The 24,778-nt window shown below is 43.4% G+C and overlaps 2 protein-coding genes and 2 long non-coding RNA genes across 11 annotated transcripts in view; 3 read left to right on the top strand and 1 right to left on the bottom strand.

Annotated features, from left to right (window-relative positions):
• The first annotated feature begins 1,225 nt into the window (after positions 1-1,225).
• Positions 1,226-12,585, top strand: LOC306661867 (short-chain dehydrogenase/reductase family 9C member 7-like). Of its 4 annotated transcripts, none has more exons than XM_079141165.1 (5): positions 1,226-1,676; positions 3,522-3,567; positions 4,504-4,762; positions 5,308-5,484; positions 11,321-12,585. In XM_079141165.1, exons 1-5 carry the CDS (start codon positions 1,401-1,403, stop codon positions 11,535-11,537), a joined length of 975 nt encoding a protein of 324 aa, XP_078997291.1. In that variant the 5' UTR covers positions 1,226-1,400; the 3' UTR covers positions 11,538-12,585. The 4 variants fall into 4 exon arrangements, with proteins under 4 accessions (XP_078997291.1, XP_078997292.1, XP_078997293.1 ...); XM_079141166.1 differs by having other exon boundaries at positions 1,227-1,676; positions 3,522-3,564; XM_079141167.1 differs by having other exon boundaries at positions 1,231-1,676; positions 5,308-5,471.
• On the bottom strand, positions 6,816-16,667 carry LOC306661872. 4 transcript variants are annotated; one of them, XR_013763993.1, is made up of 4 exons: positions 16,169-16,667; positions 14,982-15,147; positions 7,166-7,289; positions 6,816-7,065 (listed from the first exon to the last, which is right to left on the bottom strand). It is a non-coding gene; the product is annotated as an uncharacterized lncRNA (long non-coding RNA). The 4 variants fall into 4 exon arrangements; XR_013763992.1 differs by having other exon boundaries at positions 6,816-7,289; XR_013763994.1 differs by lacking the exons at positions 6,816-7,065; positions 7,166-7,289 and adding an exon at positions 12,623-13,167.
• Positions 16,668-16,679: 12 nt separating this feature from the next.
• LOC306661871 overlaps positions 16,680-24,778 on the top strand; it is a 58,330-nt gene continuing 50,231 nt past the window's right edge. For both annotated transcript variants that reach the window (XR_013763987.1, XR_013763988.1), the window contains exon 1: positions 16,680-16,983. This is a non-coding gene — a long non-coding RNA (uncharacterized lncRNA). The remainder of the gene's footprint in view (positions 16,984-24,778) is intronic.
• Positions 19,862-21,059, top strand: LOC306661869 (dnaJ homolog subfamily C member 9-like). The gene has a single exon (XM_079141170.1). The coding sequence runs from the start codon at positions 19,904-19,906 to the stop codon at positions 20,684-20,686; it is 783 nt and encodes a 260-aa protein (XP_078997296.1). The 5' UTR covers positions 19,862-19,903; the 3' UTR covers positions 20,687-21,059.

Below are 24,778 nucleotides of genomic sequence, written 5' to 3'. Positions count from 1 at the left end.
ATCATTCTGTCCTTGCTTCTTATGTAATCCTGGGTGTGGCCCCTCACTACTCGACCTACCTGGTTTTCCTTATTCCTTTGCTTTACCAGCTATCCTCCTACCCTTCTGTGAGTTCTCTGCCCCATTGTCTAGAATTTCTCCTTCCCCTCCAAGTCCTGACCCTGTTACTCGCCTCCTCTTGGGCCTCTTCCCTCTCAGAGTTAAGGACTCTGCCCAGGCCCTTTCATCAGCTGCCCAGTGAACTCACCTCATACTCCGTGATGCTTGGATCAAAATGATCCCTTCCCTACACATGCCCAAGGTCTTGCCTACTGACTTCTCTTGCCACCTGTGGTTCTACCTGTCATTGGTCCCCTACCTTCAAATTGTTCTGACTCCTGACTTCCATTCAATTACCCACTGAGTCTCCTGGCTTTAGAGTCTCTTCAGAGTGCCCTCCCACTGTCATCCCACCTTCAGGCTCCTTGCTTCATCAGACTACCTGGATGTGAAAGAAAGTCCTGGGGGTGAATAGAAGATAAGTTTCTTTTTGGGGAGCTGCTATGCCCTTTGTCTTTGGCCTGGTCCCCAGCGAGTAGGTGGGTAGAATTCTGGAATGGTTTGGAGTGCAGTGGGGACTCCTTGCAGATGACCTGAGTATTACTCCATGAGCCAGGCCTTGATTTTCTCAGGTCTTTCTGCTTTCTGGAAGTTGGGGCTTCATATCCCCATCCTCCCTAACAGGAGGACCTAGTTCCCTCTGACCTCAGGACAATGGAGGCCCACAACCTGAGAAACCCTTTGTTTTTCATCATCTCTTATGGATACTCACTTAAGATCTCCAAGAGTTGATGATCTGGACTTCAATTTCTCTTGGGGTTTGAAGGGCACTGCCTAATTTTGTTTTGAATTAATGAATACGTCTTAATGTTTTTCCTGAAAATAAAAATTAAATGTATTCGCATGCCTATACTCACAGCAAATGATTTTGATCCCTAGACTGGAGGTGGAGCTTGGGTGGGGCTTTTCCAGGGCAGGGGTCCCTAGCTGAGTCTTCCTTTCTTATTTGCCCTCTCATGCCATCCATGTGAGCTTCCTCCTAGCACTCACATTGCCACTGGGGACTTTCCTATTTGGGCACCTTCACCCATCAGGGCAAGGGAGTGAGGGAGGTAATCACCAGGGCAGTTAGAGGTGACATGCTTCAGGTTGGACTTGAATTTCTTGCATCTTGGCTAATTGGTGGTGATGTATCCACCTATAAAGATGACAGAGTATTTCAGGCAGGGCCCTGTATCTGTTGCAAGTAGTAGAGACTCTCCTTACCTGTGGGTTCCAGCAGACTGTCGCCTGGGACCCAAGAACCAACCTGTCCTGCTGTTTCCTGAGCCCTGACCTTTGCATCAGCTCCCCACTACCCAATGGCAGCACTCACGGACCTATCTTTTATGTATCGCTGGTTCAAGAACTGCAATCTGGTTCGCAACCTCTCGGAGAAGTATGTCTTCATCACTGGCTGTGACTCGGGCTTTGGGAACCTATTGGCCAAACAGTTGGTTGATCGGCGTATGCGAGTGCTGGCTGCTTGCCTCACTGAGGAGGGGGCCCAGAAACTTCAGCAGGATACCTCCTACCAACTGCAGACCATCCTACTGGATGTCACCAAGACTGAGAGCATCAAGGCAGCAGCCCAGTGGGTGAGGGACCAAGTGGGCGAGCAAGGTGGGGCGAATGGCATTCTTCGACTTTCTCAGTTTATGATGTTTCTGCATCTCTGTTTCTCTCTCTCTCTCTCTCTCTCTCTCTCTCTCTCTCTCTCTCTCTCTCTCTATCTCTCTCTCCGTCTCTCATCATCTGACAGTATTAGGGACACTGATGTCCAAAGGTGATGAGAGAGTTTGATGTAGGGAATTGGTAGGGAACCAGGGCTGGGGCCTCTGGCTCTGTCAGATTGGAAACCACTGCACTGTTTATCCTGTTCACATGAAGAGGTGATTCCCAAGAAACAGTTCCCTCCCAGAAACTCAGGGACAGGGAAGAGGTCCTGACAGGAAGCAATGGAGGGAAGATGTTGTGTTCCGTATATCCAAACCTCTAAAGATGGAGATGCCTCTTGGAAACATCAATAGTCCTACCAGCTCCTACAGAAGTGTAAACACATTTCTTGTAGTGCTCAGGCTAGAGGAAGAGGCAAAGGGACATAAAATTTGATTCCATGAGTGGGGGCGTTTGCTGTGGTTGACTGTCAGGCAGCGAGGGGACAGATCTCTTCCTTACCTCACCATGGATATTGGTGCCTATATCAGAGTGGCTACTTGCATTGAGAAAGGAGACTGTAGGCTGGGGCTGAACCAAGAGTGGGGGGGGGGCCCTGCCAGTGAACTTCCAGTACACAGGGTGTGGGTACAGGATAGGGAGGAACAGGATAGCTCAGTTGTAGAAGCAGCAACCTTGAGGAAGTCCTCACTCCAAAGGAAATGAGTCTAGAACCTCAGTCCAGATAAGAGCAACAAACCCCTGGAACCCAGGAGGACCAAAGAGTAGCTCCTTGTTTTACTTTTTTCCTTAGCATTATTCCTGTCCAATGCAATGCAATACTTGTTTTTCTTATTGTTTCCTGTGCTAGCATAGTTTCCTGGGAACAGGATTTTTTTTTTTTTTTTTTTTTTTTTTTTTTTTTGTCTCTTAGTACATGTCCTTAGCAAGGGTGAGACATTCAGCCTTGAGCCACTTGTGTTCATGACTCATTGAGTGTATTAGTCTCCTATCGCTGCTGTAACTAATTCACACAAGCATGGTGACTTAAACAGCACACGTTTATTATCTTGTAATTCTGGAGGAGACAAGTCCAAAATGGGTCTCATTAGGTTACATTCAAGGACTCAGCAGAGCCATGCTCCCTCTGAGGTTACGGGAGATCCATTTCCTTGCCTTTCCCAGTTTCTAGAGAGTGCCTGCATTCCTCAACACATGACTGCTTCCTCCATCTTCAAAGCCAGCAAAGTTGGACTGCGTCCTCTTCACCCTTTCTCTATCTCTCTGGTTCTCTCTTCTGCCTTCTTTTACTTAGAAGGACTCTTGGGCTCGTCAAGCAAATCTGGGATAATCTCCCCCCGTAAGGTCAGTTGATTAGCTACCTCTAGTCCACTGCAACCTCAATTCCCCTTTCCCATGTAACCCCACATATCACAGGTCCCTAGGATTAGGAATCTAATCCTAGCATCTGGGATAGATTATTCTGCCTAGCCATGGGCAACATTCTTACTCTAAGAAGCACTGGGTACTGGGGGTCGGGGAAGGGAGACAATTCTTAAGTGCTTTCTCAGTGCCTCTGAGAGTCCCTGAATAGGAAGTTGGCACAGCCCTAAAGATCTGCTCTGACTATTCTCTGGTTACTCTTTGAAGATAAATAAATAAATAAATAAAGGAAGAAAGGAAGGAAGAAGGAAGAAAGAAAGAAAGAAAAAGAAAGAAGAAAGAAAGAAAGAAAGAAAGAAGAAAGAAGAAAGAAAGAGAAAGAAAGTTGTCCTGTTCCCCAACAGGTAATGCATTCTCTGCTGGAGCCATTTACCAGGACAATCAGAGGTAGTAGTGCTGTGTCTCCCTTCTTCACAGGCAGAGACTACTGGGTTTTATGGACTCTGGGCCTCAAGAACCTCATTCTCCTCTTTAAGGCCAGAGTCTCCCCTAGCTAGAAAGGTTCCAAACCCTGCTAGTCAGTTAGTCTTCTCTAGTCTCTCTAATTGCAAGAAAACAGGAAGATGGGGGGTGGGGGGATGTGGCTTAGGTAGGGATTTGGGGGAAAGATAGCCAGGAGTGATGTTCACATCCAAATCTGCCCTCAGGAGTAAATGACTGTGCTGACAGAGTACCTTGAGGTGTTGGTCAAGGTTGAATGACCATACTTACCACTATTTTTCTCCATTATATACGACCCAATTTAAATAGAGTCCTTATCACATTTTTCATGAATGTTTTATACATTTATAAAAATGACATTTTCTCTCTGGTCTGTGAGCTCCTCAAAGGACAAGACCCTGTCTTGTTCAGTTTCTGTTTCCTTCACCTTTTAAGTGGCACAGAGTAGACACAGGATGAATGGATGTATAGAGGGTAAATGAATGAATAAGCGAACTGATTTGGTAATAAGTGAAATGGAGTTGGTTTCTTACACTTAGGTGAATAGAAAAAGGAAGCCTCTTTGGCAAAGGAATTCAAACATGAATTAATTGATAGGAAAAAGATATCTCCTATCCTAGGGCTAATAGCTTTGGTGCTATTAGCCACATGCAGCCTGGGTCGTGACAGGTACAGAGCCTCAGCTAGTTGACAGACTACATCAATCAAAAAAAAGTGCCCCTTCAAGGGAACATGAGTCAGTAAAAGGCACAATATCTTTCAGGCTCATGTAACTCCCATCTCCCACTCCTTGATGGCCCTGAACAGGTGGGTCATGGTCCCTGGTGCTTTCCCAAAGACACTGCTGATTTTCTGTGGTTCTTTCTCTCTCCCTCTCATCCCTAGGCCTCTGGGCACTAGTGAATAATGCTGGTGTGGGCCTACCCAGTGGTCCCAATGAATGGCTGACCAAGGAAGACTTTGTGAAGGTGATCAATGTGAACCTGGTGGGACTGATTGAAGTGACCCTCCACATGCTGCCTATGGTCAAGAAAGCCCGGGGCAGGGTGGTCAACATGTCCAGCTCTGGTGGTCGTGTGGCAGTCATTGGTGGCGGTTACTGTGTCTCCAAGTTTGGTGTGGAGGCCTTCTCTGACAGCATCAGGTGACTGGGCCCTGGTAACAAATGACCTGGGTGGAGATCTTGGGTGTTTTTACTCAGGAGGAGAGGGCTGGGGTGATAGCAAATGGACAGGGCAGTTCTAAAACAAGGAAGCTAAAGCAAAAGCAAGAGGGAGGCTAGACCTCTGTAAGCCTTCCCCAAGAATCAAGAAAAGGGATGAGGAGAAGTGAATGGAGATAGACCCCCCAAGGAGGATGCAGGCCTTGTAGAGACCACCTCCCTTTCACCAGGTATGGTACTGAGCAGGGGGCTAAGATTGAGAAAGACCTGGTGGAAGACAGGGCCTTGGCCTAGATCCTCCATTACTTCCTCCCTACTGGGTCTGCCTTATGCAAATTGCCCAGAGACTGCTGGACCAGCTTAGCAAAGGGCTGAGGGCTTATTTGCATGAAGGCAGTAAGTGTCTGGGCCAGCAGCAGGGGGTAGAGGGACCTCCAGTTTCCTGCTGAGACAGGTCCTTCCAGAGGCGACTCTCCCTGATTACTATCATCTTGAGGCCCAGACCAAATGCAGCTTCGATTTCCCAGGCGTGAACTCCACTACTTTGGGGTGAAGGTCAGCATCATTGAACCAGGAAACTACCGGACATCCATTCTGGGCAAGGAGGGTATGGAGACACGCATGCAAAAGCTGTGGGAGCGACTCCCTCCAGAGACCCGGGATAGCTACGGAGAGGAATACTTCCGCATCTGTGAGTTCCCCAGGTGGGAGTGGGGTCTCAGAGAGAGGCAGGGAGATCTTGGGGTCACTGACCGGCTTTCAATTTACAGATAATGGGAAAGAGGCTCAGAGGGACTCAGGGCCCAAGGCCATACAGCTAGCGGCAGAGCTGGGGTTTGAGAATAGAGAAGACAAGTGGAAGATTTATGGGGGGTCAGGAGAGATGCTGCCTACTCCTGGTACCTGCCCTTGACTATCACTGTGCAGGTAGAGTCAGGTGAAAATGCACTGAGATAAATATAGAGGAGTGTTTAGGAGCATGGCTGCCTGGGTTGGAGTCCTGGTTCTGCCTCTTTCCAGCTAGGAGACTTTGGACATATTCACTAGTCTCTCTATGCTTCAGTTTTCCTATCTGGAAAATGAAGCTACTGATAATGCCTACCTCTCAGGGTTGCTATGAGGATTAGTATGTGTGAAGCGTCTTGTACCAAGCGCTTGTTATATAAACAGGAAAACGAACACATGAGTATTTAGAAGGGAGGGTCTCTAGGAAACTTTCTTATCTCCCTGAGCTAGGGGTCTCCTGTGAACCTTAGGTGCTTGGGAGGATAGAGGAGGAGGTCTCAGCTCTTTATTGTCCTTCCCAAATGTGTGCGACTGGTCCAGTTTGGGGATGAACGGAGCCTCAGCCTTTGGGGAGCATGAGAGGGCATGGCCTGAATGTGCAGTTGGGGGGAATTGGCCAAAAACTTTGTAGATGCATCTACTGGAAGAAAAGAGAAGGTCATTTTGAGGACCAGAGGGCTCTACATTCACTCAGAGAATCCAATCTCAGAGCTGAACCAGTTGGTTTCAGAAGAGTAGAATTCACTAGATTTCCTAGTAGCTCCCAGGGTCTGGAGAGAGAGCAGGCCCCAGTGCCATCTCTGTCAGCAGCAACTGGCTGGTGCAATTAGCATGCACCTATTTGGCTGGGCATGTCCCTTCTCCAGTTCCCTTTCTGATGATGCCACCAGCCAAGAGAGTAGGGCTGGCTCTGTGCTGGCTCAGGAGGAGTCCCTGAGTCTAGAGTGAAGCAGCCATACATCTAGTCCAGTTCCCGCTCCCTCTGAGCCTCAGTGGCCTTGACTCATGACTTATTATCCCAAGTTTTTCTTTTTTTCTTTTATTTGGCTTCCATGTATATTCCCAAGAGGCAAATTTTCTGTCACAGTTAAGCTCTTAGACTCAGAACTAGGCTACACATACACACACACACACTTGTAGAGTAGTTCCTGGTGCCTGGTAAAAAAATTTGATTTAAAAGTTTGTGGTGTTTTTTATTATCTTCCCTTAGACTAAGTTTAGCCTCCTTTTTTTTTTTTTATTACAATGGTATCTACAAGGTATAAGTTCTTATACCGCAAAGAGATTCTTAAATTATAATTATCCAAAATCCATGGATGTGTTAGTTAGCTGTCTGTTACTATAATAAACACCTGAGACAATCAACTCATAAAAAGAAAAGGTTTATTTTGGCTTAACAGTTTTAGAGGTTTCAGTCCACAATCAGTTGGCCCTGTTGTTGCTTTGGGCCTGTGGCAGCACATCACGGAGGAATCTCACGGCTAAGTAAAACAACTCACCTTGTGGAAGCAAAAAAGAAGAAGAGAAAGAGACTGGGGTCCCATGATCTCCTTTGCGGGCATGCTCCCAGTGACCTAAAGACCTCCCAGAAGTACCCACCTCTTAGTTTCACAGCCTCCCAAGCCTTTGACTCAATCGTTGACCCATGGGTCTTTGGGGGAAATTTCAGATGGAAACTATAGCAATGGGCAAATGTCATCACTCAATCAAGCCTGGGGCAGGTCTGCAATTATACAGAGAGGGTTATTTTAGTGACATGCTCTCCTGGACATCGCACATCAACAGAATTAAAAGCCAAGAAACAAAAACCAAGAAAGCTATTTCTTCATTTCATACACCTTTCATTGCAAAGTTGCGGTGCGAGGTACTGCATGGGGCTGGGAGTTGGAGTGGAGAAAGCAGTGTGATTTTCCTTCACTGCCTGTAGATTTACACCCAGTAGGGGAGACAAATGTTAGTAAAAACACACATATTTAATGAAAAACTGCAGTTAAGTGCCATTGAAGAGAAAGCAAGGATATGAAAGAAGAACAGGGTTGGGAGTTGAAATCCCAATTCAGACTATGGCATAGGGAAGTCTTCTCTGAGTTGCCTTAAGGAAGAATAAGAGTTAGGCATTGCTGGAAAGTGGAAAAGGGACTGGGAAGGGAGATTTTTGCAGGAGGGCTCTGAGGCAGGATCACAGTAACACATGCCGGTAATCCCAGCAGCTTGGGAGGCTGAGGCTGGAGGATCGCAAGTTCAAAGCCCTCACTCAGTAAGACCCTGTCTCTAAAATACAAAATAGGGCTGGGGATGTGGCTCAGTGGTTGAAAGCCCCTGAGTTCAATCCTTGATACTTAAAAAAAATAAAAAAAAAAATTTTTAAAAGCTGGTATTGTTATGCTGAAGAATACTAAGGACAGGGCTTATGAAATGCTATAGGCTAATTCATTTGTAGTCCACCCCATGATTTCAGAGGAAAAATTTCAGGCAAGTGTCAACCACTCTTAGATAAACATTTCCCCAAGTGGTTATACTCTTAATTTTCACCTCAGTTACCTAGTGATTACAGGGTTGAGACAGGGCTCTGAGAATCTGGTAGGGGAGATCCAAAAGCAAATACAACACCATGCAGAAAATCTTCAATAACGGGCATGCATGGGAAGCAACAGTTAACAGGACAGAGACAATTCCACCATCACAAAAGCCTCACATGGGCAACAATGGATGCCTCAGAGAGTTGTTTTTTTTTTTGGTTTTTTTTTTTTTGGCAGTACTGGGGATCAAACTCAGGGCCTTGTGTTTCTGAGGCAAGCACTCTACCAGCTGAGCTATCTCCCCAGCCCACCTCAGAGAGTTTTGAAGGATGAATAGGAGTTCACAAAAGGGAAAGAGACAGTAGATGTTTCCTACAGAAGAAGCCCAGGCGACATCTGGAGACATGATGCAACATTGCCTTTGCAGTCAGTGTGGTTCCAAGTCTGGACTCCTGCAGTCCCTCTGATCATGTTACACAATTCTCTAAATTTCAACTTATTCATTTAAAAAAGTATGATGATTCCTCCTCCACAGACTGTAGAACTAAACCAAAATGTAAAGTAACCCCCTCAGTCATAGAGAGAGCTCAGCAAACCTTAGGCATTGCTATTATTACTAGTCTGGCACAAGTGAGGTATGGAGGGGACTGGGGCAGGAAGAGACTAAGGATCAGAGCATAAAGGACCTTATTGGTGTTTACATGGAGGGGTGTGGATATTAGCCTTCTAAACAGCTATGAGCTAGGTGTGGCAGGAGGATCATGAGTTTGACACCAGCCTGGACAACTTAGTGAGACTCTCAGCAACTTAGTGAGACCCTATCTTAAAATAAAATAGAGTGAGCTGAGGGTGTAGCTTAGTGGTACAGTGTCCCTCGGTTCAATTCCCAGAGCCACAAATAAATCAGTGAATAGCTTTGGAATGACTGGTCAGAGTTATGTGCTCTGGGAAGATGCCACCTGGGAGGCTATTGTGGATCCTACAAAGGAAGGATGAAGACATGAAGTCACACATCATAGTAGTTATGAGAAGTTGGAGGAAAACAGTGGGACAGACACAAGAGATGTTTAGGAGATATTTAGGAGTGGTCATGCAGTGCTGCATTACACAAATGGTAACCACTTGCTGTGGCCAACCAAACAGGACCCTGGCTTGTGAACACTAGGACCAGGCTCAGATTTTTGTTTTTGTTTGTTTGTGTGGTACTAGTGATCAAGTCCAGGGCCTGGTGTATGCTAGGCAAGCGCTCTACTACTGAGCTACATCCCCAACCGTTTTAATTTTATTTTGAGACAGAGTTTCACTAAACTGCTCAGGCTGGCCTCAAATTTATGATCCTCCTGCCTCAGCCTCCCAAGTAGTTGGAATTACATGTGTGATAATGTCCACAGCTCTAGGAGTCATTCTTAACTATACCCAGAGTAGAACTGTATTGGAAATGGCTTGTTGATAGCAACTGACAGGAGCACCTTCCCAAAGAAGTGGTGCTCAGAATCACAGGGACAAGCACAGAAACAGAGATCACCATTCTTGTGCTAATAGCCCTGAAGCTGACCCTCGACCAGGTGTGGTAACCTCTAATGCTTATGGGCATAGCCAAGGGCCTAGTCTCCTTTCTCATCTGAACTCTGCTGGGAGGGCATCAAACATTCCCCTTTTAACCCCTCCCCTTCTTCTTGGGGAGAGTCTGCCTGAAGCCTAGGACCTGTCCCTAGCAGAGGAGAAGGGGTCAAAAATTCAAATGTTGGGGCCAAATTGCCACTTTATTGTAGACTCTCTTCCTTAATTCTCTCAGGAAGAAAAACATTTTCCCAGGTGCCCAAATCCAAAGCCCACGTTCTTCCCCACCATCTAGGAGAGTGACAGGCTAGATGGGAACTTATGTCTCCCTTTCCGCTCCATGTCTAGCAGGTGCCCACACAAAACAGGAGCTAATAAATATTAGAGAGAATGATGGAAGAATGTGCTTTGTGTCAACGCCCACCTTCCACTTACATGCCAGTACCAGTCTCCCCAACCCCCATCTCCCCTGTCAGCTGCCTCCTTCCTTCCCACCTGGGCCTTGCTGGTGGTAGACTTGGGGTCAGGCCCAAGGTCTGAGGCTTCCTGGGACATAATCTCTCTGTAGACAGTCTGCCCTTAAGAGAGTGTGGCTCCTTATAGAACCCCAAAATGCAGTTTTCTCTCCAGGAAATGGCAAGGGAGTTCCTCAGAGTCTGGGGTGCAGGAAACTTGAGTGACATTGCTCTATCCTCACCAGCCATCCACAGGGGTCCTGATCCCCAGGGGGTGAACTCTCTGCCTACCTGGACCATCCCCAAGTTGGGACAGCTTTTGTTCACTGTCTGATTTCCAGTCTAAATCCTTGTCAGGGAAGTCTGACTCTCAGGCCCCAGTTTCTCTGGAGTCCTTGGGCTCTCTTTACTCTGACATGCCCCTGTCCTAGAATCCCAGGGAGAGTCTGACAATGCATCATATGGCTTGTCTCCTATTTCTGTTGTGAGTCCCAGCGGGCTTCTACCACTGGAGCATCCTGCTCCTGTCTCCACACCTGTGCACACACTGCAAACAGGAGAGCCACTGCCTGTCTTAGAGTTCTTCAAGGTGCCTTCTGTGCCTGGGTCATTTATGTCCTCAGTAACTTTATAAACAAGACAGGGCAGGATCACTATTTTTAATAACTTTTTTTCCCTGCATGCTTTTGTAGAAAATGTGGAAACTCTAGAAAGTACATAGAAGAAGGAAACAAAATGAAAAAAGCCTAAGAATCCCACTACCCCATTGCCTACCCCGCAATTAATCATTTTTGTTATTCTCCAAGGCAGGTATCATTATCCCTGTTTTATAGATAATGAAAGTTTAAGCCCAAGTTCATACAACTGTAGTGGCACAGTCATATAAAGAACTGAGGACTAGGGGTATAGCTCAGGTGGTACAGTGCTTGCCTTGCATGCACAAGGCCCCAGGTTAAATCCCCAGCACCACAAAAGCAAAACAAAACAACAAAAAAACCCTGCTCTTCTCATTGCTATTCTAGTTGCAATGACTTGAATTCAGTGCATAACTGTAAAATTGAGGAAGATGAATTATAATGATCTTATAAATCAGTGTGAAAACCTGCCTGAAGTGTGAGGCCAGGGATCTGATGGAAAGGGAGTTTGAACAGAATTCAGAAAAAAACAGAAACTTTCATCTTATATTATGAAGAATAACAGAAACTCTTACCCTCAAACAGATACCGACAAGTTGAAAAACATGATGCAGCTGGCAGAGCCAAGAATCAGGGACGTCACCAACAGCATGGAGCACGCCATTGTTTCCCGGAGCCCTCGCATCCGCTACAACCCCGGCCTGGATGCCAAGCTCCTCTACCTTCCCTGGCTAAGTTGCCCACCCCTGTGACAGATTTCATTCTGAGCCGGTACCTTCCAAGGCCAGCAGATAGTGTCTGAGCTGGGGAGGCTCAAAAGGTGGCCTTTTGGGGTGGGATAAAGGACTGTGGAGTCACATGAGATGATATCAGACATCCTGGGGTATCATCTGCTAAGGACACTGTACTAGGCTGACACCCACTGCTGGCAAATCTACCAGTGACTTCCAACAGAAGATAACTGCCTCTTCCCAACCACTGGGGCCCCAGACACTTGAGGTGACCTTGAGAGACCTAAAGCATGGCCCCAAGGGCCTGTGTCACCTAGGCAGGATACAAGTTTTTCTAGACCTGAAAAAATCAAGGAGGGAAAAACTGGCTCCTGCTGAATCACGAACTGTCACCGCCTCGGGAAATACCATGGGGTAATCTAACCCATGGGGGCATCTCAGCCACCTTCCTGTGGTCTCTAAATATGCACTAACCTTATCCACACAACCCATTACTGACGTGTGTAGCAGGGCAGCCAGGAAGTGTGGAAGTACATCCTACAAAAGTTTAAAATAGTTTCTCTCTCTTTACATTTCTCTATCAGTAGGTGATTAGGATACACATTAAATAACATTCATTTATTTAATAGCCATTGATCAATTCTTCAAATATTTATTGAGTTCCTACTACATACCAGGCACTGTGAAGATGCTGGGGGGTATTGAGATGATGAAATCATGGTCTTGGTTTCTTATTGTTCTTTTGTGTTTTGTTTTGTTCCACCATGATATCTAGTAGCAGAGACCAGACAGTGAGAGAAGGAACAGAAATCAGAAAACAAGTATTTATATGGAGCCTGGGGATCATTGTGTTGTACAAACTTGGCTGTACATCATAGTTACTCAGTTATTCCTGGGCTCCAGTGTCAGAAAATCTGATCCAGAAGACCCAGGAAAGGGCTTAGAAATACATGTCTGTAACAAGGACCCATGATTCTGATGCACTTGGGAGGCACTGATGGTTCCATAGGAGAGTAACTAATGCTCCGACAGGGAAGTGATTTACCCATGGTCCCCTAACTTAGTGCTAAGATAGATAGACCTCAGATTCAGATTTCTAGTTCAAGATTTTTTTTATTTTAGTTACAGTAGAACCAATTTCTGAAATTAGCAACATCATCAAATAAGTAATGGAACTAAATTTTTTTTGAAGAGCCTTATACTGCTGGGTCATATGAAGATGTGTTGAAAAGACTTTTCTGATCTTGATAAATGGTCAGGTAATAAAGGTTAAATAGGATATTTTAAGTTTTAAAAATCTTCAATTTATGTCTCTTCAACATGTGACTGAACTTGAAAATAATAAAGTGTGACTTAATTATATCTGCAAAGACTCTTTTCCAAATAAGGGGTAACACTCGTGGGTCCTAGGGATTAACATATAGACATATCTTTGTGAGGCCACCGTGCAACCCACTTCTCCTGGCATCAGGTGGAATACACTGAGAAACAAGTAGCAGAAAATTCAACTCGAGTGGCTTAAACAATAAAGAGTGAGGGCGGGACCCAGTGGCTGAATGATGGCGTGGAGGTGGTGGGTTGGCATGGAGGTGGTAGGCTATCTCTGTTTCTTCGCTCTGCCTCTCACAGTTCTGGTTTCATCCTTCCTTCATTGCTGTGACATGACCGCCAGTGGCAGTGGGAGCTCTGTGCTTCCCCATCCTCAACATCAGGGAAAGAAAGAGCTTGCTTTTCCATGGCATTCAAGATGGGAGTAAGTTGCCTTCCCAGAGCCCCTATCAAGGCTCGGCTTGAATCCCACTAGCCCAAATTGGCTCAGGCTTGTCCATCTGAACGAGTCACTGATGTGGGGCAAGTTGCCAAGAATTGTTTAGATTAATCATGGAACACAAAGGAAATGTTGGGGAATCATTCACAATGTCAACTACCCAGGAAAATATGAAACTCAGATCTCTATGCTATTGAGAGGGTTGGAAAAAAAAGTCAACATCTGCAGACAGAAAACCACTCCTAGGGAGAAACTTCAGCTAGGTAATTTTCTGAGATATTAATTTACGTTTTTCCATTGCTCCTTGTTTTTTTATACACCCTCCCACTTTTTTTTTCTATTTCCCCTTTTCCACCCAAGTAGATAGGCAATTTGATACTTCACCAACAGTGAGATGTTTAACAGGATAGTTCACATAAATTTCCTGCCCCTTCTCCAGCTTTAGCTTTCCCTGACCCGAATATGTTTTTAAAGAAATTACAGAGTTTGGAGAATGAAATAAAAGGTGGTGTTTCTTGGGGGTGCATACAGTGTCTCAGAGAAACAGGGCCTTTCCTCTAAGTCAAGGAAATTCACTTTGGCTAATGAGGGAAGAGGGCGAGTTTTTGAGTTTCCAAAGTTCGAGGGCCTGGGGTTCACTTTCAGGAAGCACTTGGAAGGGTGGCAAGACACAAAGGAATGACAGCTGCATTGTGTGTTTAGGCAGATGAGACCCTGGCTGACCTCAGAGCAGACTCATGTGTCCCACCAGGCATGACAGGAAGGCAGTAGAGATTCACCAGATAGAAGAGGCACAGAGACTGGAGCAGCGGTTACTAAGTGGTAACCTGTGCAAGTAGAAGAATTATTTTTATTTTTTGTTGGTTTGTTTGAGGGCCTCCCCTCCAATTCATTATTAATAGTTGAGGCATTTTTTGAATTTGTTACATTTTTATTAATTTTATGTTAGGACTTTGACCTTTGTTGTATTATAGCTCTTATATTTTCATAGAGATTTAAATTGTCTTTCCTTTTCTTGTTCACTTATCAGCTTCTTAATCATCATAAAAGCAGGTGAGTAATGTTATCTGGTTTACATTTTTAAAGGAGCACTGTGGGGGCTCTGGAGAGACTGAATTGAGGGGACACTGGTGGAAGCAAGAAGACCTGCAAGGAAGCAATTGCATAACCAAGCAAGAGGCGATGGTACTCTGGGTTAAAGGGGGAATGATGAGAACAGGTGAAATCAGCATTTAATTTGGAGTTATAACCATTAATGGATTTGAACTAGTCTGTCAATAAGAATTATTGTATTCCTTTTATATACCAGGCATGGATCTAGAGATTCTGGAGTTGTCCTGGTGGATAAGACAGAGTCCTTGTCCCCAACAAGTTTATATTTTAGTGGAGTGAAGAATTCGGCAATACATGTAGAGAAATGAATGGAATAATTGTATATACTGGTAAGTGCCATGGAAAAGAGAAAATGCAGAGTGCATGACCAGGAAGGCTGGTTACCTTTTCTTTCTTCTTCTTCTTCTTCTTCTTCTTCTTCTTTCTTATTATTATTATTATTATATTATTTTATTAGTGTTGCTGGGGATGAAACCCAGGACCTTGCAAATGCCAGGCAAGCCCTCTACCACTGAGTCACACCCCTTACATTTCCCCCCCCCCCCGCAACAATATTAAGGTAAAATTTACATAAAAACAAATGCATCCCCTTAAGTGTACGGTTTGATAAGTCTTGACATGTGAATACACTTACCACCAACACCAGTCGAAACATAGATCATTTCTCTCATCTGAGAAGGTTTCTTTAGGCCCGTTTGTGGTTGATGTCCCTCTTATCCTGGCTTCCGAACACCACTGACATGCTTTATGTCACTACAGATTCATTTTGAGTCTGTTTTCCTTTAAAAAGATCACTTTTGCTGGGGGATGAATTGGAATGAATTAGCCTGGAGGAGTACAGAGGACAAGTCTAGAGATAATGAGAGACACATAACAACAAAATTACAGAAATAATAATAATGATAATTAGCTTATAATGGACATCGACTGAGTCTCAAGCACTGTGCTTTGTATCCCATACATTATTGTATCATTCCCAAAGAAAAGGGAGACAGGAAAACACCATGTCCCTCAATTCCCCTTTTCTGTTCCCCAAAACCCAACCAAGTTAAGGGACTAATGAGAGCAAGCCTAGGCTGGAAAGTCCAGATACATAATATCTTGAAGGATACTGGCTGCTCTTATACACACTGGGACCTAGGGCAAGTTAGTGTTGTCTGTAGAAAGCAATTTCTTGCATGTGCACCATGCAAGTTGGTCCTGGGAATGCTGGTCAAACAAACAGACTAAGCAAGCTAATGCTGATGATGTCACTGCTCCTGCAGCCTAACATATAAAACCCCGCTCTGAGTGGAGAGAGGTACAGAACTGAGGGCTCTGTGGAAAGTCGAGCTGCCTGCCACTAGACAAAGAACAGAGGTGCAGGCTGTCAGCCTGTTGCCACTGAACTCTTCTTGAAGCAGTCACTGTCTCTTGTAAGCTTTCCCCAATAAATCACAAGTCTCACATGCCATTTTGGGGCATTTTCTTTGCCCTCTCCTGGCATAACTGGTCTGTGGACATGACAATTACTCATTTAATTTTATTTAATCTCTGCAACAAGTCCTAGGGGTTTACTTTATTTCACAGAGGAGGAAATTCAAGACTCAGAGAGGTTAAGAAATGTTCACAAGATTACACAGCCTGTAAGTGGCAGTCAGGACTCCACCCTGCACGGTGTGTGGTTCAGCACACTCTACAATAGCAAACACTTGCACAGTGCTCACTGCATGCCAAACACTGTACTAAGCACTTTAATCCTCACAACAATCCAGACAGGTGGGTATTATTATTCCAGTTTTAATAAGGAAGAAATAGAGGCCCAGAGAAGGTATTACATACCTGATAAGTAACTAGCAGAACAGGTTCCTCAAGTTCTAGAAACCTATTTTTCGACCACATCATCGCTTTATTTCACACCCACATTTGTAGCAGGGTTTTCTAGTCAGAAGACACAAAAAGCCTTGCTTCTATTTCCATGAAACTTCTGAAACCTACCCTAATCTGCCTGGCTTGGGTTCCTCTTCCAGCTCTTTCTTTGTAAAAACAGGGGTGTCTTTGCCCTCTAGGGTCCTCCTTTTTACCTCTGGGACTTGCTTGTTTCCCTTCTGAACCCTAGGAAGTTCCCCAGTCTCCAGTGAATCTCTCCGCAAAAGTGAAGGGAGGAGGGAAGAGGAAGCAGAGCCCAGATTGGGAGGAGGGTTGCTGAACCCGGGTCTGGCAGCCTGTTTTGTAGGACAGTGTACTTGGTGACTCTGCCCCCAAACAGATACAAAGAATGTTAATGCCAAACTCAGAGCAAAAAACAAAATGTTTGTTTTGGAATTTCTGACACGGAACCGATGGGGTGAGGATTGAAAAAACTTGTGCATGTGTTTATTTAATAGTCAAGGAGGTGTTAGAAATGAACTGCAAGTAAACAATTTTCAAAGGCAGAATCCTCAGAGGGCTTTGAATGTAAGAAGGGAAATGTCAACACCTCTCTATTTTGCTGGGAAAGAAAAGATCTAAATTTTTCTTTCTACTGAAGGAGAAGAAGGCTCTGGATGAGGATCTACTGCCTTCTGCACTGTGAGAGGAAGGTGATGGGTGAGCCATCTTTGAGGCAAGTGACTTAATCATGAGATGTGACTTGGCCTTCAGGAAAAGCTGGACAGGTGAGGCTTGAGGGTACTGGCTGCATGTCTGGTGTGACCGAGCAGTTGAGGAACCAGAGGTCAGACAGACTAGAGACAGTGATCTTTGATGTCACCAAGACAGAGTATTGTGGCAGTGGTTGATGAAGCAGATGGGGGAGAGAAGTTTGACTTAGATTTCTTTCACTTAATCTGAGTCCCCTTATTCAAAGTACTGGTCCCCAAGACTCCAAATAAGAGAAAGACACTATTAAGTTACAAAATTTTCCCTTAATTCACTTTGATGGAAGGAACAGAGCTCTGCATCCCAAACAGCAGCTGATTCTACTTAGTCATACTCAGTGGTATGTGGCCGTAGGTGTTTGCCTCCTGTAAGTACAAACTATTCAGTGATAACTAACCTCTGCAGAGCACATCACAATTTTACAAAGTTTTTTTTATATACGTCACCCCACGTCCTGTTGAAAGACATTTTATTTCATCCCAGATCATCTGAGAATTTTTGAGCGGGTCTTGCATCGGCATTCCAGGTCTTTGTTCATAGCTCTGGAACATGTTGGTGAAACGGGAAATGGGAGTTACGGTCCAGATACCTGTGATAAAAATGTGGCTCCCCTCTGTGTGACCTTGGGCAAGTCACCTAATTCCTCATGATCCAGTGCCTTTCTCAGGTCAGTGAGAATAACAATGTCTTCCCCTAAGGGCTATGGTGAGGCATATGTGATATAACCCATACAAAACACTCTGTGAAGGGCTGGAACCAGAAAAGGTAGTTGGAGACTCACAGTGCTAGCTAGGGAAATAGCGTTTTGTCTTCTGTACTATGTAGAGAAGAGATTGTTTTCTTGCTCTCTCCCAAATTTCCTTTGTCCATCCCAAATCCACCTTATTTCTGGGACTTTGGTCCTCAGTCTACTGAAAAGCATCTAGCAGATTCTGATCTAGAATTAGAAGAGGAAGGAAATTGTTGGCAAGGAACTGCAGATGCCCAGTGGTGTTGGCTCCAGACTTTTGTCATAGGAGGGACCATGAGAGGCAGTTGGGTGGGAAGGGTGACTAAATACTTATGCTGGTGTTGCTTTTGCATAGCAAGCTGTATTTGCCTTTCAAAAATTAAAAATTGCAGATCTGGAACCAGCCTTCCTGGGTTTAAATCTCCCTCTGCCACTTCCTGTGTGACCTTAGGCAAATTACTTAACCTCTTTGTGCCTCATATGCAAAATAAAGATAAATAATACTATCTGTTTCATAGGACTGTTGAAAAAATTCAATGAGTTAATATGAGCAAAGTACATAGAATAATGCATAACACACAGGAAATGCTACATAATGTTATGATATAATTACTTTATTCTTTTATGCTGGCTTAGGGTGACTTAGAGGGCACTATTGTGGATTATGAGGGGACAAATGCTCCACAAGTGACCCATTGGCACCGAACTGATTATGAGGCTCATCCCTGTGCACCCTCTTTCCTGCCTTCCTTTCCGCCTGTTTTGTTCCTTGTGCCCATCCCCATGGCCTTTAGGGTGTCATGTGGAGCCTCTGAGGCACCCCCACCCTTCCCAGGGTCCTTCTGCCCAGCCTAAACCCCATATCTTGGCTATTCTTGTAATTAGATCATCTTCATTCCAAGTCCCCTTCCCTCTTGGTTACCCTTCTCAGAAAGTCATCCCTGCAAAGGGTGGGAGGAGAATTAGAGACTGAGTGTCCATAGCGAAAGCTCCTTCAAGGAGTCTTGCTCAGATGAGGAACAGAGAAATGGGGCAGTAGCTGGAAGAGAAGTGTTTTGAGGGTGGGAGACATAACCGCATGCTTGAGTGCTGATGGCAGCGACCTAGTCAGGGATGAAAGGTATTCCTGTGGAGGCTGGGGAGGAGCAGTGCTGGGATGGGTGTTGAGTTGGAAAGAGGAACAGGACATTTTCAGTAGAAAAGAATATACAAGCAAAGGCTTTAGCTCCTGTCCACTACTTAGTCTCTTTCAGATACTGGTTTCCTCTTCATACTGACACAAGTTCTTGGACTCTTCCTGTCTTGTCCATTTTCTGTTGCTAATAACATGGTACCACAGACTAGATAAGTTATAAAGAAGAGATTTATTTGGATAAGTTATAAAGAAATTAGATTTATTTGGGCTCACAGTTCTGGCCCAAGGTTGAGGGGCTGCGCTCCCTGATGGCCTTCTTGCTGACAAAGTCCTGAGGTGGAGCAGGGCATCACATGGCAAAAGGCTAGTCAAAGTGGATTTAATAGCAGGCCCACTCTGAGGATAACCCATTCATCCATTAGTCACATGCATGGATTAATCCATTCACCAGGGCAGATTCCCTAATCACCTCCTAAAGGTCCTGCCTCTTGTTGTCTCATTGTGGGAATTAAATTCAACAGGAGTTCTGGAAGGGACAAACCATGTTCAAGATGAAGCAGTTCCCAGCTTCACATCACATAGCTTTATAATCAAGTCTAGAGTCTAGACTTATTCTTCTTGGAGCCAAGTTTAAAAAATACATGAAAATGGGCTGGGGGTGTAGCTCAGTGATAGAGTGACAGCCTGGCATGCACAAGGCACTTTAGTTCAATCCCAGCATTCACACACACACACACACACACACACACACACACACAGAGAGAGAGAGAGAAAGAATTAAATAAAAAATATTTAATTCAAATTCTTGAATCAGTGACTCTAGCTGATACAGCTTTCTAATATCAGAGTCTGTTCCTTGATCAGTTGTTATACCACATGCTAACAGTATTTTCCAGAAAGAGAGGTAGATAAGTATGTGAATAGTATTTTAGGTCAGCAACATAAATGTCCTCTATATCAGCAAAATGAAAAAGTAGGTTATAAAATCATTGTATGGTAAAACTTTAATTTAAAAATAATAACTTCGGCCTCCGAGACTCGCTTCTTTCGCGGAGGCCTTCCGCGTCGCAGTATGGGACTGCTAGCGCTGTGCGAGCAGGTCTTCGGTACCTCCGACCTTTACCGGGTGCTGGGCGTACGGCGCGAGGCCTCAGACGGCGAGATCCGACGCGGCTACCACAAGGTGTCCCTGCAGGTGCACCCCGACCGGGTGGACGAGGGAGACAAGAAAGACGCCACCCTCCGCTTCCAGATTCTGGGGAGAGTTTATGCGGTTCTAAGCGACAAATTGCAGAGAACAGTGTACGATGAGCAGGGAACAGTGGACGAGGACTCTGCGGTGCTCAACCAAGACCGGGACTGGGAGGCCTATTGGAGGTTACTCTTTAAAAAGATAACTCTGGAGGACATTCAAGCTTTTGAAAAGACCTACAAAGGTTCTGAAGAAGAACTGGCTGATATTAAGCAGGCCTATCTGGACTTCAAGGGGGATATGGATCAGATCATGGAGTCTGTGCTCTGTGTGCAGTACACAGAGGAACCCAGGATAAGGAACATCATTCAGCAAGCTATTGACGCCAAAGAGGTCCCATCCTATAATGCCTTTGTTAAAGAATCGAAACAAAAGATGAATGCAAGGAAAAGGAGGGCTCAAGAAGAAGCTAAAGAAGCAGAAATGAGCAGGAAGGAGTTGGGGCTTGATGAAGGAGTGGATAACTTGAAAGCACTCATTCAGAGTAGACAAAAGGATTGGCAAAAGGAAATGGACAATTTTCTGGCTCAAATGGAAGCAAAATACTGCAAACCTTCCAAAGGAGGAGGGAAAAGATCAACTCTCAAGAAAGAAAAGAAATAATGGGATTTTTCTCTTCAAAGGTCCTTAAGCTTTACGCAGTGCCATCGGAGGCAAGGTGTAGTCAGGACTAAAGGAAAAAGTTACCCTAACTCTTGAGAGAAGTTGTCTTTCCAGCCTAAATTATTCAGATTGACTAAACCAAGCAGAAATTCTCAACTCATTTTTAGTGTTTCCTAGAAATTACCTGACACTGTGAGATCCTCACGTGAAGGAATGTGGTAGTGATAGTGGGAGGGTGGTGTACTTCTGACAGCACTTTTTTGGCTTTTCATCCAGGGAGCTCTGTCTAGAATATGGGTTTAGGGCTGCAAACATGGGTCAGTGGTATAGCACTTGCCTAGCTGGGTTAATCCCTAGCACTGGGGAAAAAAAAAAGAAAAGAAAAGAAAAGAAAAAAAAAAAAAAAAAAGAATGGATCTTTCTATATTGCTTTCAGTGATGTGCATATCTGTTAGACCTAGTTAGAACACTTATTGAACAGCTGTCTTCCAAATAATTGCCAGTTTGCTTTTGGTCTTAATGACCTTCAGTATTAAGACTCTTTCTCCTTTTTATTTCACTAAGGCAGGATTTGTATTCTTACTTCTTTTGTACTTTTATTCTTAAGGTATAGAAGAAACAAGTATTCAGATTACTTCAAATATTTTTGGAAGACTTGTATATGATTAAATAAGTAAAAATTAAGTTCTAGTGACTTTTTAAATGATCACTTAAAATGTGATCTAGATAAACTATGGTGTTCTGGATAAAGAAGAGGACAAAAAATAATCCTAGTTAGCATTATAGTAGACAGCCTGGTTTCAGTAGCATAAAGAAATATATGTTGTAGTCTGTCTGATTGCTGCTTGGTGTCCTTAGGTCACTTAGCTGATCTGAACTTTTTCCCTCTTATGTAAAAGAAAGATCTAAAGTCAAATTCTACATATTACATATATCCAGGCTTTTTGTAAAAGAAAAGTGGCTTGAAGACACACACACACAGGAATGAGGAAATTGCACTAAACAACCTCAGAGATACCTTCTGCCACTTAACTTTGAAAGGCAAGCAATATGGATCCAATGGTTTGTTGTAGGGCAGTCAGTGGACTGAATTGAAAAAACAGTAAAAATTTTCATTCATATTTCTGAGTTGGTGGTATGTATTCATTAGAATATATGGATTTTTAAAAAGAACTGTTCAATTTAAAATCTGATTTGTAGACTCAATATTCAGTATACCTTATGTATAAAACAAATCTATTGCTATTGAACATTGTGTATAATTATCTAAAAGTAAGCACATGACACAGTTTTCAGTTTGTGATTACAAACTAGTTAAAAAATACTTTTTTAAATTGTATTAAAAATATAATTCAGTGCAAAAAAAATAAAATAAAAATAAAAATAACTTCAAAATTTTTAAAAAATCAAACATATACATAACAGCATATATAAATATACATATAATATACATATATACATATAGTAGATAAGTTTTATGATTTCATATAGATAAAATGTTTCTATATTTATAATTATTAAAATATTTATAAAGCTAAAAGATTATGTAACACCAAATTAACCACTAACAATATTTTTCCTGAGTAATAGAAATAAGGAAAATTCTTACTATAAAATTTTATTTCTAATATTTGATGTATTTACGTATTTTCTAATAAGTCAAAGGCAGCACTTCAATCTCTTCAAGCTTGATGACCCTCCAAGTCTGATGCCCTTCAAAGCCTTGGAGGTACCAGTGTCTTCCACTGTGTCCATCCCTTCAGCAGTCCACCCAAGGGCCAGTAGAAGGTCCCAGTTTGCTGTAGCAGCATTTAGAGGGACCGTATTTGGTCAGCTCCTTCTTTATCTTTATGACCCTTTTCTGTGACTTTATTTTAGATGAGAACCTTTTCTGAGAATTTTAATATGTCCTTCTGGATCCTTGTTCCTTTTTCTGCCTGTTGTGTCTTTATCTTCCAATTCCTTTTTCAGTTTTTTACTGAGTTTCCAGAGAAAAGGGTTTGTCTGAGTCCCAGGAGTCTCTCACCATGATCTCTGTCTGTTTATTTGATTTTCCTTCTCCAGCACAAGCATAATTTGAGGTAAACTAATTTCAGAATAATTTCCTGCCTTTTGCCTTTTTCTTTCTCTAAGAGACTTTCTTCCTTTCCTCTCCAGCCAGATTCTTGGTCAATTATCTTCTGACTCCTGCAGTGGCTTGTGCTATAATTGTTCATAACATTCATTCATTCATTCATTTATCAATACTAGGGATTGAACCCCCAAGTGCTCTACCACTGAGCTACATCTCCTGTCCTTTCTTTCCTTCTTTTTCCTTTCTTTGTTTTTTTTTGTTTGTTTGTTTGTTTTTTTAGTGTGAGGGGGGTTGTTGTTTTGTTTTGTTTTGTTGTTGTTGTTGTTGAAGACAAGGCCTTGGCTTGGGGCTGTAGCTCAGTGGTAGAGCACTTGCCTCACGCATGTAAGGCACTGGGTTCGATCCTCAGCACCACATAAAAATAAACAAGTCAATAAAGATATTGTGTCCATCTACAACTAAAAAATATTTTTAAAAAACAAAACAAAACAGGGTCTTGCTAAGTTGCCATCTTCAAACTCCTGATATTCCTGCCTCAGTCTCCTGAATAGCTGAGACTAACAGGTGAGTGTTGCTGTACCCAGATGTATACAGTCTCTTCATAGCTCTGGGCTCAGAACTAGAACCAGGAGTTCAAAGAACACCCTCCCACCCCACTTGCAGAATAGTTTCAATAGTTCCTGGCATATAGCAGTGTGGCTTCTGTACTTTATGGGAGGAAAGAAAGGTTTGCCAATCACAGTCACTTTTAGGTTCACACTGGGCTCTTTATTGTTCAGCAGAAAAATGTTCTAGATATGAGAGCTGGGTATAAATATCTGTCTCCTTCCTTACCTCCCTCCTTCTCTCCCACTCTGCCTCCCTTCTTTCTTCCATCTTTTCTTTATATCTGAATGGTTACTGGAAATAACTGCCCACACTAAATGGCCTCTGAACTGATAAACTCGTCTCAGTAGATTGTACTCTTCTTGTAGGATTTCATTTCAGTTGCATATCACGGGTACCAAAACTAAGAGTGGGTTACATACAACAGATGCTTCTTTTCTTCTCATGGAAAAACCTGGAATGATATAGTATTTCCTGTCTATTATTTGTCAGGGGCTCCAGACTTCTCGGGTCTTTTTACTCCCCGATCCTATCATCCAAAATGGCTCCAGAAAGCAGGAATGGGGAGAGAAAGGACAAGTCTCTGTCCTTTAGGGGCACAATATAGTTGTTTTGTACATTGCACACGTACTTACATATATACATATATTGACCAGAATTTAGTCATATTGTCACACCTTGATGTGAGAAAGGCTAAACTGGCTCTCCTTCTGAACAGCCATGCATTCAATTCAAAATTCCATTATAATAAAAGGGGAGAAATGTGTATGTGGGACAACTGGTGTCTCTGCCACACAGAGTAAGTCAGGCCTTTGGACAGACCATCAACAATAGCATCTTCCTTTATAGTCCTTGGTATTAGGTTTAATGATTGTGTTTCTGAATCTATGGGTCAAATGATTGGAATTTCTGTAGGAGTGGATGGAATTTTAATTCTGGGAATTCTCTTCTAAACATACCTGAGCTTCTCTTAACAGCAAAGGACTGAGGAGAGTTTGGAGACTTCTCCCACAGTAAGTTCCTATCCTTTGGATTGCTTCCTTCTTAGGTTATAGATCCTTGCTGGTTTGTTATTTTAAGTTTTGTTGAGGTCTAATTTCCATACCATCAAATTTATTCGCTGAATTTTATGTAAGCAGTTTGATAATTTTTCCTAAATTTGTACAATTGCATAATCCGGTGATAATTTTTTTTTTATCCAAAATGTTCTTTTGTGCTTGTTTGAAGTCAATTCCCACTTCCCCTTCTGGTCCCCCTAGGCAACCACTGATTTGCTTTCTGTTTCTATAGAGTTACCTTTTCTAGAAATTTTATATAGATAAAGTCATATTATATGCATTCCTTTATGTATGGCTTTTAGAGTAATGTTTTTGGGTTGATCCATGTTATCATGTTATTGCATATTTCAAAAG

This window comes from Sciurus vulgaris (genome assembly GCF_902686455.1).
Source record: "Sciurus vulgaris genome assembly, chromosome: 5".
In the NCBI taxonomy this organism is placed as follows: domain Eukaryota; kingdom Metazoa; phylum Chordata; class Mammalia; order Rodentia; family Sciuridae; genus Sciurus; species Sciurus vulgaris.
Note: the sequence above shows the minus strand (reverse complement) of the source record. Positions and strands in the feature narration are given on the sequence as shown.

What these genes read in the sequence shown, in the direction of transcription:
- LOC306661867 (XM_079141165.1), top strand. Translation starts at nt 1,401, where the DNA reads ATGGCAGCACTCACGGACCTATCTTTTATGTATCGCTGGTTCAAGAAC. An exon ending in TCAAGGCAGCAGCCCAGTGG is followed by an intron (nt 1,677 to 3,521) that starts GTGAGGGACCAA and finishes GTTCCCCAACAG; the next exon opens with GTAATGCATTCTCTGCTGGA. An exon ending in CGCATCTGTGAGTTCCCCAG is followed by an intron (nt 5,485 to 11,320) that starts GTGGGAGTGGGG and finishes ACCCTCAAACAG; the next exon opens with ATACCGACAAGTTGAAAAAC.
- LOC306661869 (XM_079141170.1), top strand. Translation starts at nt 19,904, where the DNA reads ATGGGACTGCTAGCGCTGTGCGAGCAGGTCTTCGGTACCTCCGACCTT.